General features: G+C 37.5%; 1 protein-coding gene across 4 annotated transcripts in view; it reads right to left on the minus strand.

Moving 5' to 3' along the window:
- LOC131432736 (uncharacterized) overlaps positions 1-11,474 on the minus strand; it is a 127,922-nt gene extending 116,448 nt beyond the window's left edge. Inside the window, exons 1-2 of one of the 4 annotated variants that reach the window (XM_058599217.1) lie at positions 11,341-11,474; positions 10,672-10,959 (exon numbers count right to left, since the gene is read on the minus strand). In XM_058599217.1, coding sequence (XP_058455200.1) covers positions 10,672-10,851 — 180 coding nt within the window. In that variant the 5' untranslated portion in view covers positions 10,852-10,959; positions 11,341-11,474. Of the gene's footprint in view, positions 1-10,671; positions 10,960-11,329 lie in introns of all 4 variants that reach the window. The other 3 variants (XM_058599218.1, XM_058599219.1, XM_058599220.1) reach the window with 3 other exon arrangements.
- Positions 11,475-12,371: the final 897 nt, after the last annotated feature.

A 12,371-nucleotide genomic window follows, 5' to 3' on the forward strand; every position in this document is an offset into this window, starting at 1 on the left:
CAGTGAAATTTGTAGACCCGCATAAGTCCGATCATCGGTCCGATTATCGGACCGATTGAGCACGATATAGGGTCGATCGTAGCGCTTCGATCGGCCCGTCATCGGACAATTCTGCACCATTTGCATCAACCGCGCTGACCTAAAAAAGCTTTATGTTTACATTATGTATCGCTATAGGAACAGAGCGAAGGAACATCAAACAAGGCATTTTCGAGCCGACGTCTACCCGATAGGGTTTGAAATACAATATTTTGTTTTGATCATAGAGGCTTTAACCTTTAGGTCATTCGCCTCTTAGGGCCAGAAAAACTCTGGCCCTATGTTCGGAGTTGGAAATCCAACCCCGACATATCCCATCCCCTGAGTATCAGACATCCGCTCTCTGTTTTGGTATTTCTTCACTCTTTTGTTCTACCGATACACTATGTAAGCTCGAAACGCAATCAAAAGCTTTCTTGCACGATGCGTCCGATGTTCGGATTCACTGGGTCTCGAGCAGGGTTATTTTTGACAACATCAAATTAACCACTCGAGTGTCAGATTTTAACCAAAAGTTAAAATTAACCGCGAAATGGTTCACACCCTAGATTGTTGAAAAATTCGTTTGGCGCGCAACGAATAGTTTTGTGTGAAGATTTCACATGCACTCTTGATTCATGTTATTTGGTATTTCGAGCCACGTGCTTAATTGGATATCAAAATTTTGGCAGATTTATTGATGGAACGCATATGAGTGTTCTAGCTATACCGTAAACAGGATCAAAAGTTCTGATATTGTTTACCAGAAGATGCATTGTGTGCAATGTAATCAGTTAGACGATTAATGTTGGCCATCGTAGGTGTGAGTTGAACAAATCACATTATAGAACGATTTTTGTACGAATCAATGATAGGATTCTGCTGTTTAAATATTGAGATCGAACAAAGAGGTTTGCCTTGCATTTAGCATGCTGAAGTTCGTTTGCGTCGGGATTGAAAACCATTAGTTGTGAGATTTTATGCATTGACTCGAACGATAAGCTGAATACTGGTACAATCACTCCTCATGTTCACTCCGCTATAACAGAAGAATTGCACATTATTTTCATGTAAAACTTTCTGATATAGATTCTCAGTACCGAACTCCACCATTCGTTAATCGTAGGTGGGTTACTAAACAAAATTATGTGGTGTCGACTAATGAGACGACTATTAATATATTGATATACTATTGCCTTTCTCTACAGAAAGGGTATAGAGTTGCTGGTAAACCCGACTGTTGATTGGAAACCTCAAATGTTATATACCATTCGACATAGCTCGACAAGATAAGATAATGTATGTGTGTATGTGTGCATCTTTGAACAATTTTTTTATCTGCTCAATGTTTTCGGAGTTGATTGAACCGATTGAAGTTTGAAGTTGAACCGATTGAAGTTCAATAATTAAATGGCCAAATTCCGGTTCCGTGAATATAATGGTATAAGTGGCGTAATCTACAAAACAATTCTCCGCTAAATTTTGTCCACATGCATATCTTGAAGATATAGCCACAAAAATGCATTGATAATGTTTCTATATCGATTTTCATTCACGGTAACGCGTCGCCCTTTCTCATTTTTGAAGAAATAAGGACCTATGATTCCACAAGCCGATAGACAGCACTAAAACAGAACATTTATCGATATGGATCGGTAATTCTTGAACGGCGTGTGGTTATAAATTTTGCTTGTTGGCGCATCCATTCAACCAAAACTTCTCCTCATCACTGAAGAGAATTTTACGCTATAAACATTTTAAATTAAACACTGATTTTGAAAATAAAATTCCACAATTTGAAAGCGATGTTCTGGAAGAATTTTACAGCTATTTGTATAAATTTGGCTCCATTCTTCCGTGTCATGTATAAAAACATGATCCTAAAAAGGAATTTTTTAAACTTATAAGCTTGTAATTCCGGAAACGGAAGTCGTATTCGGTAGGGTTATTGTAAGATCTTTCTTCTAAAGCTAAGCTTGTGAAAATTGGTTGATGCATTGGTAGCTCTTGCAATGCTTCTGGCTGGTCTTCACCTCCAGGTGCGGCAATTTTGCTTGTTGACGTATCCATTCAACCAGAAATGAGCTTCGTCGCTGGGCACATTTTTTTCCGATAAAAAAAGTGGATCTTCCTCCAACTTTGCCAGTGCCCATTCACGATCAAATTAAAAATGAAATGACGATTCATGATTTTATTATAGACCAAACTGAAGAAGTTTGACAACGACACAAGACAAGATTCACGCGTGATTTGTCAAAAACAGTGTTGCCAAAGAGATACCAGCAAAAAAATCACCCTTTACCATTCGGATCAGTTTGTCGAGATCGAAAAATATCCGTGAGTGCACGAGGGGCAGGGGTCCACTAGGAGATTGATAGTACCTATTAGCTCTCTCCGGACTGTACCAGCCTAGATGCCGTGTGGAATCCGGCGGAAAAAAATGAACCAAGAATAGATCCACTAAATTATCTCTTTATTCAACCTATCAATTTCCGTCTAGCTTCGGAGAAAAGTTTTATTAGGAATGATTTCCTCTTCCATGTTATTGATTGTCTTTCAGGATTATAAAATGAATGATAAAAATCAACCATTGCGCAAATCCGTTTATATTACAAAGTTAATAACAGAGATAACATATATTGGTATATTGAATACATAGTAAAAATATACTCGATGCCTCGATAAGTAGCCGGCTGCCCAGATCCACCAATATAACTAATTATTAATGTTAATAAATAATTAGAGTAATAAAGCAGAAATAATACAGAATCAAGACGCGTGTGAAATCTGTTGACCTTTGTTTGGTGATTTAGAATGATTTTATAATAAATGTTTAGAATATTTCAATGCAATGAATCAACTTTTTTGTCTAAATCCTATTCGCTCGTTTATTTTGTGATAGAGTAGTTTCATTTAATAAAAACAATAGGGAAGTTTTTATTCTTTACGCGATAGTATTGCAAATTATTCTTCAGTTTCCTCGAATAAGAGCTGTGAATCAAGACTTCCCGGGACTTCAATATAGGATATTGTTGAATCGTTCACTCGGGAAGTCAGTGTGTTTAGTGGTGCATCCGAGCATCTTCAAACCGGAACATACTGAGTCGCGCGCGAATAATACCAATACTGAAATTTTTACTAACAAATATCCTCCTCCCGTGATACTTGTGGAGTGCGCAGTAGTATATACGGCCTCTAGTAACATTCCTTAGACGATCTACGTTCGAGCCTGGCCGGCGCCGGTACTGATCAATGATTTTTGGGATTACCATCGAAGGATGATTTACCAGTCCCAGGTCGGATCATCTAAAAACTCCCTGTACAATTTCAGCTAATTCCGATCAGTAACGAAGTAGCATCCAGGGGTGGTCGTTCAAGCTCAAGCTCAATAAAAATAAACTACAAATTTGTCGTGCCTAACCTCCTATATTAGCAAATTAAAAAGGAATTGTTTCAAGTTTGGAATATATAGTTGTAGAACAGTAGCTGTTTAATGTAACTAATCTGTACTTATATGTAGGTGCATCGCGTCAAACTCTATTAGTGAAAAGGGGAAAGCTTGCACAATTCATACAATCAATCAACTAACTGATATTCGGAAAAGTGGTGGGAGTGTGCCAGTTTTTTCGTTTTCACGACATCCAGTTATGTCTCTGACATTACCCACCCACCTTTTTTTTATCAGAGATTGCTCTATACGGCTGCCATTTGCTCCAATCCATCGCGCATAACTTGTCAGGTCAGTTTCATAAACTACGACAACACCAAAAATTGGATAGATTCATTCGTCGATTCTGAGGAAAAGGTATTTTTCAAACGTGGTATCACCACCAATTTACATGGGGTACAAACTCTATCAGGTGTACAACTTTGCTTCCGCCGTTTTCCGATAGGTGGCTGTACCGGCTGAGACTGGTTAAAATACATAGATGATAATGCCTTTAAAGTGAATGTGTACAGTGTCTAACGAATTGTCATCGCCGTTTCAGTGACAGTTGCTCTTTTTTTTGTCGTGAATACGACTTACTTTACTATGTGCTGCCTTTTCAAAATTAGCCATATGGATGAATGGGCAGAACTTAATCGTGAATATCTCGACTTTTACTAATTGCAGCAACGTAATTCTTTCACTATTTCATCAAAAATATGATCAGGAATTATATATAATATTTTGAACAGTGTGAGATAACCACAAACAAATCATAAATTAGGTTTTCTCAAAATTTTAAAACAACGCGGAAAACTCTTTACTTTTGCTTGGCTTTTTCGCGCAAGAACGACGATTTTGAGGTAGTCAGGCACATATCTTCATCTGACTGCGTATAAAAGGGGAACCGTGGTCGAAAATCGATCATTTCTACTTGTGCGTTGTATGGAAGCAGACTTCGTGGGAATGATTTAATCAACCACCAGCTTCGGAGAGTGCACCTTCTGCGTGGTTAAAAACCTCAAATGCTCAGGTCGCAACTCTCATATGGACTTCAGTCGTCAGATGGAGCAGCTGGCAATGAAAGCGTGGTATCAAACCTCAAATGCTCAGGTCATGCTCTCACTTGGACTTCAATCGTCAGGTGGAGCAGTCGGTAATGCTTTCATTTGGACTTCGGTCGTCAGTTAGCAATGAAAGCAGACCTCTTGCGTGGTATAAAGCCTCAAACGCTCAGGTCGTACTTTCATTTGGACTTCAATCGTCGGGTGCTGCAGCCGTCAATAATGAGAGCAGACCTTTTGCGTGGTATAAAACCTCAAACGCTCAGGTCGCAGAGCTAGTTTCCCTTCGAAGAAGATCGATTACATCATCCTGTTGGTGGTCGTTTGCATTGGAGCAAAATACAACGGAATATGGACAACAATGTGAAACCTTATACAAAATCAGCCCTTCTAATGGCTCTAAATGTTACTTAAAGAACTATAATGATTGCTTCTTTGCAAATCTAAAATCAAAATTAGCAGTGTAGTGCAAATCCAAGATAATTTGATTTCTTTTTGCGATTTTAACAGTGCTAAACTCGCAACAGTGTTTAAAATAGTTTATATTCAATCAATGTTTAATATCTTAGAGAATTAGTGTTAGCATAGCACCGACTCAGAAGCCACTCACTTCGAATTTATCTGTCGTTGTCATCGTGTTAATTATAGTGCGATCGAGGAATCTCCAAGCGAAATACAAAGCTAATACAAATTACCGCAAACGGAAGAAGCACGAGACTCCAACAGAACACATATCAGTATCGCATTTACGGAAAACAGGTCATCCTGAGCATAGATTACAGAAGCCAACGGTATCCATTGGAAGTCAATGGTATCCATCGGAATTTGAACTAAACTCGTCACTCTCCATCACGAACGCCTTCTTAAAAGGTCACCACCATTATTTTATAATAAAGAACTATACTGGTTATTTCGTAATATTTGTGTGTCAGAATGTTTAATGTAACTAATCTTTGCTGTAGTTTAGGTGTATCATTCCAAATTGTAATAGTGTAAAAGGGCAAAACTTGCACAATTCACACAATCGATCAACTAGTTGATATTCGGAAGTATAAAGAAAGAGTGTCAGTTTTATTCGTATTCACGACATCCAGTTATGTCGCTGACATTACACACCTGTACTTTTTCATAAATACGTTTATTTTATAGGCAATATACATAAGTTTTTCTTCGCCGTGGCATCCACATTACATAGTACTTTAAACCTAATACATTTCGAATATCATATTTACGACTTTTCATATGAATCTGAGTTTGTAGAAAATGGTTGAGTCATTTAGAAAAAATGAGTGAAAATATTTGTCACACACACATTTGCTGATCTCGACAAACTGATTCGAATGGTATATGGGTGTTATGTTCTTCCAACATTAATTGCTGTTAGTAGTTTAAAACAATATAATTATGGAATTGCTTTCAACTCGAAAATTCTGTCATCATCTGGTTTACATATGGCATATTCGAACGATTATGTTGCCTTGAACGAACCGTGCTAAAACCGGTCCGAGGCGAAATGTCATGAAAAAGGATGCTGTACACAGTCTTTTTGGTATTTAGAAACAATTGTATGTAACAGTATAAAAATTCGTGTTTCACGTAGCACCCAAGCATTGGTTTGTCATACAGCGCTCAAAAATCCAACTACTGAAATAAGGCGAGAAGTCGCTTACACAAAAATATCGAAATCTCCGTTAAAAATGGACGGATTTCAACAATCTATGGCTCGATGGATAGATATTACCGTGCGGAATCAAAGTCTAAAAACATATTCTGTTCTCAAGGTCAATTATGACAGATGTTGACAAAAAACTGAAAATTTTGACAAAAAACTTCGTATAACTCAAAAAGTAAGCATCCGATCTCAAAACCATTCAATAGCGTTTTTTGGTGACGGGAAGACCTTTCATTTGCTACTAGTTTGATCAAAATCAGTCCGCCCATCTCTGAGATCTCGACCTCTTAGTTGACAACACACATACACGGACATTTACTCAGTTAGTCGAGCCGAATCGAATGGAATGTATCAATATGTATTTTAGTCGTGAATACTTTAGTAAGCGGCCGAAGACAAAAAAAAAGAACAAATTGTTAGAACAAAGGTTTCCACTTAACTTGCGCATTATTCTTTCCAAGCGAATCAGAACTGGCTAAACTTAAAGCAATTTTAAATATTTCTTTATCACAGTGATGAGGTCGTCCTAAAAAGGACGGAGTTTTTGTTCAACTCCTTGTCGTTACGGATGGCCAGCTGCAGATGGCGAGGGATGATTCTCGTTTTCTTGTTGTCACGGGAATCGTTACCGGCCAATTCCAAAACTCCGGCAGCCAAGTACTCCATCACTGCCGCCAAATAGACCGGTGCACCGGCACCGACACGCTCGGCGTAGTTTCCCTTCCGGAGCAGATGATGGATTCTGCCAACTGGGAACTGCAGACTTGCACGGTTCGAGCGGGACTTTGCCTTGCCCTTAACTGTTCCGCCTGTGTGCGTGTTTTTCGTAAAAATTCCACGAGATGCAGAATACTTCACACACGATATTGCCGCCAACAAACCTATGAAGGTTGTACTTCGAGGACTACCCGACATGATGGAAGCCGAACTAAAGCAGGCACTGTCGGAAGCTGGACCCTTTGATGGTGTTTAAAATGAAACGACACAACACGGACAAAAAGTATCGAGATCAACTGTACCTGGTTCATCTGGAAAAGGGCTCCATCACCATGAGTCAACTGAAAACGATTAAATCGTTATTCCACATAATCATCGAATGGCAAAAGTATAAACCGGTACATCAGGATGTCACACAGTGCACGAACTGTTTGAACTACGGCCATGGAGCGAGGAATTGCCACATGAAAAGTCGATGCGGGAAATGTGCCGAATCACACAATAAGAACGATTGCCTACTGGATGACATCGCAGTAGAATGTGTGAACTGTGATGGCGACCATCCATCTACTAGCAAATCGTGTCCCAAACGTGCTGAGTTCACAAAAATTCGACAACAGGCGTCCCGTTAACAAGAATGTTCCACAGAAGGAAGAGTTTAATTTCTCACGGGTCCCACCGAAGAGAGATATTCCAAATTTGCCGCCGCTTCCTCACACCAATCCAAAAGATTCAGCCGCTGGATCACAAAAAGATTCTTCCTCCAACATCCCTCCTGGGTGGGGCAATAATCAACCACAAACAAAGGATGTCTCTGGTGACTTATTCTCTTCTGAACAACTGATCATCATTTTTGTAACTTTCATCTTGATGAAATCTGATGGCTATTGTGAAAAAATCCAAAAATATGAAGGCCCCTTGTTTCGACAATACATTCAATATTGAGCTGAAACATTTGAGTATTCGCTCATTTGTTTTCTTATCTAAAATTTTTAACAGGTGCTGGGAGTGTTGCTATTTCCCTTCAATGTGAAAGTTAGCAAAAGTTATCCAAGTTTTGAAACCGGGGAAAGATTCTTCGTTTTCCAAGAGCTATCGGCCCATCAGCTTACTCTCTGCCCTATCCAAGCTGTTTGAAAAGTCAATACAAAGGCGAATTCTTGCTTTCGCAGATGAACAGGATATATTACTGGAAGAACAGTTTGGGTTCCGGAAAGGAAGATCCACCATCCACCAACTCACAAGGGTTAACAACGTCATCCAGCAAAACAAATCAGTGTCCAAAACGACTGCCATGGCAATATTGGATATTGAAAAGGCATTCGATAATGTGTGGCACGATGGCCTGGTGTTTAAACTGCATAGGTATAATTTTCCCATGTATCTTACTAAAATTATCAAAAATTATCTTGCAGATAGAGCATTCCAGGTTTTTCTAAATAATGCACTTTCAGAAAGATTTACTATTCCAGCTGGTGTACCCCAAGGAAGTATCCTAGGTCCCATTCTATACAACATTATTACATCAGACATCCCACCTCTTCCGGGTGGTGGTGTTCTGTCACAATTTGCTGATGATATTGCCATTCTTTACAAAGGTCGTGTCATTAATGCTCTGAAGAATAAACTACAGACAGGTCTGGACACTCTAACTGAACATTTTACAAGCTGGAAAATTGTGATCAATGCAGCAAAACCTCAGGTCAACTTGTTTCCACATTCAAGATCTCCAAAACTTGTTCCATCAGACGAATGCCGAATACGATTCGGTAATTAGGTCATCCAATGATCCGACGAAGTTATCTATCTAGGACTCACCTTTGACAGACATCTGATATTCAAGTCACATGTTGATAAAATCGTTCAAAAATGCAGCATACTCATTAGGTCTCTGTATCCGCTGATTTGTAGAACATCTAAACTATGCCTGAAGAATCAGATGGCTGTCTATAAACAAATCATCTACGCAGTCCCTGTTTGGCGGGGCTGTGCACGAACACACAAACTTAGGCTTCAGCGCATTCAAAGTAAGATCTTAAAGATGATTCTAAATCTACCCCCTTGGACAAGGACTAGTGAAGTACATGAGATGGCCTCCCTGGATATACTAGAACAAAAATTCGAACAATACTGCACGAAATTTGAAGAGAGGTGTTCAATCTCTGAAATACAAATAATTCAAAATTTGTACGTATTAGGTTAGTGATAGTTATAAGTAGGTAGATATTTTATAAATAATTAAAATAATTATTATGATTAAACATTAGTATGTAAAACAAGAGTAACTAAAACACCTATCATTAATAAGGAATCGTATGAACAACAAAGATAAAAGGCCAAAGGGTCAAAACACTTGTACTGTAAAATGTGGATGTAATATACAAAAATAAGATTAATTAACAGATATTTATGCAAAACAAGAAATAGCGTCATTTAAGTTAAAGCAGCTACTCTGAACGCACGAGACACCGTCAGTCCGATAGCACCGAAAACCAGTGAAAAGGCATAAAAAAAAGTCCAGCAAGGCCCATTCAAAGCACTTTTCAGCGCTTTTCAGACAATTCAAAGCACTTTTCAGTGCTAAAGATCATCATAAAGAATTAGTTGAATTTTATCGCTTTCCTACCATTTTCTGAGCAACTGTTGCCGAAACAAGACACACAAGAGACCAACATCGAGGACCACACGAAATCCAGTTCCAGCCGGGCCGGTACACAACAACTATATCACACCAGAAGGCATCAGACGTCTTGGAAGTGCTGCTTAGTTAAGTTGTGGAAGAACAATACGCTGGAAAGAAGGTGAACGCCAGACGGGTCCCGGCACCACGTCAGAAGCGAACCACACCAAAAGCCTGCCAGTTGAAGCCATCAGTGTACATACCAAGAACCATCTAAATGCAGATCTTGTTGATTGTGACAATTCAAGGCACCTTTTAGTGCAACAGATTATCAAGAGTTAATTAAACTTTCAATATTTCCTACCGAATGATTCATCAAGATGGAAGTTAAAATAATTTGTACCGTCACTAACACATTCAACTACGAACGGCAATGCGAAAGCCAAAGTGATGATGTTGAACACATCTTTATACTACTATGGGGTCGTGTGAAAATATGTCATGCGAAACATGATCAATCAACTAACCGATATTCGTAAAAGTGATGGGAGCGTGCCAGTTTGTTCGTATTCGTAGTCTCTGACATTACCCACCCGCCTTTTTTCCCCGAACAAAATGTTGTTCGAATGGTACTTTGTATTATGCAAAACGTTTGAGTTTATTTTGTTGAACGATGATTTTGAAAAAAATGCAGACATGATGTTTATCATACATAGTTGATCATATTTCCGAAGGCATGTGACAAATTTTATGTTGATACATTAGATACAGCAAGAGATATTCACGATCAAACACTTATCACTCTCCCAGGAGACAAATTTTAAATTGGCCTCTATAGTAAAGTAACACGTATTCACGTCAACATAAATGAAGTGAAGTAAGTGGTCAATTTAAATACCGTTTATTTACCTTTTGCGTTTTTAGAAAATCTATATAAATTCACGGTCGAATTATTAGCAATCTCGAAATCTATTTGATTTGCATGGTTAGAAATGGTGTTATTGAAATATTGAATATCCAAGACAAACGAAATCAGTTTAACCGATTAAATAATAAGATAGTTGACAAATCGCGATTTTATAAATATTTTAAAGCGATAATCGGTTTTGTCATTGATTACGTGCTAATACCAATAATTTAAAATGTTATATACCTCTACTGGTGGGGTATCTATCCAACTCTCTGAAGCTCTTCGCGCTAATATAGCGGGCGAGTACAAAAGATAGTCCTCGTCTTCTTCTTCTTGGTACCATGGCATTTTGATATACAGTAGTGTTAAACTTTTAAGTAAGATTGTTAACGGTTGATTAAATCCATGTCCCAAGTTTAACATAAAGTGCTATGTATTAGATTTGTCATTATTCTGTAGCTCAAAAGTTCACTTTTACACTAAGAATGCTTTAAAAAAAACGTTTACTGGAAAATCGCCCTAATATTTTAACTGAAATTCAAAACACCAGTTTTTTGCTAATTAATTCACCACCGTATCAAAAAACTTGTCGAAATCGTGAAGTACTGTAGTGTCCCATTTCTATTGCAAACCATTGGAATTGCATATCAACACAAAGTACACAATTATCTACTTTAAATTTCGTTTTTCGATTAAAACGTTACAAGATATTCAGTTTGTATGTATGATTATAATTTTCTATCTAGATTTTACGAAGTTTTCTCAATGTTAATTGTAAATATTTTGAAAGAAACAAATCATTTAGTTGAGGACAATTGATCTTTAAATTTACTAAAATTAATCACAATGACACTCATTGAATACGGACTATGAAAACAATAATAAACAAGTACTATCTCACTATATTTTTACCAGGCACGAACACTGAACAGTAGAAAATTATTGATAGTTCTTTGAAAATCTGTTTTACGCTATACTGAGTGAAGCACGTCGTAAGTAGTAACTGAAAAAAGTTATTTCTAGCTGTGCAGAGAGACCGCCAGAGAATAAAAAAAAATAAGCTCGCTGCCTCATTCATGTAACGATACTAGAATTTAGAATATCTGAGCAAAGAAAATATGCAATGAAATGAACTTTCCTACAAATTCTAAAATTCAAAACTAATTAATAAATGATTAACTACAATTGTAATATGGGAGCAACATGGAGATATTATTAAATATATATTGAATAACATTTATATTTATTAATCTATCATTTTCACACCGTGCTACAAATCAAATCAGGGTAACCGTTTGCTCCTGTGCGCATGAGTCTAAGTAACTGAAATCGGGGAGTTTACTACGGCAGTAGTGCCAGTTACAAATGTGATTACCTTTAGTGGATTCGATCTTCCCTTCTAGAAAATAAAAATATATCCCAAGCAATGTGAATAACAATTGCTGGTCAATTCTAATTTTGGTCGAGTACATTTTACAATTAGGATGGTTAATTAAATAATGAATTAAATTACGTACTTCAAAGAACAAGGTTTCACGAATCATTTGTATGGTCGAACCACAACCTAAAGTTTCAATATCAACGGAATGTTAACCAGTTTCCTTTTCACAAATTATCGATGTAGTAAATTAATCTTATTACATTAAAAGCCCAATTTATCTAATACAGCATACATTAGGACGGACGCTTGCAGAATTGAACCTTTTCTCACTCAATAATCCTCGACAATGCCTTTTTCTTGTCATTCAAATAGTCACATAAAAACATTTATACGAATATATCTTAGGAACAACATTGTTCGCCTTGAGCATTGGACCATAGTCCTAAGCTTTATATTAGCGAGACAAAAATATTATCTCTATTAAATATTATTTTTTGGTGATTCGTGTCTTCACAATAAATATTTGTAATCCAATGGCGGCTCCTTTTATGTGAAAAGCCAT

Source organism: Malaya genurostris, chromosome 2 (assembly GCF_030247185.1).
Source record: "Malaya genurostris strain Urasoe2022 chromosome 2, Malgen_1.1, whole genome shotgun sequence".
NCBI classification, from domain to species: domain Eukaryota; kingdom Metazoa; phylum Arthropoda; class Insecta; order Diptera; family Culicidae; genus Malaya; species Malaya genurostris.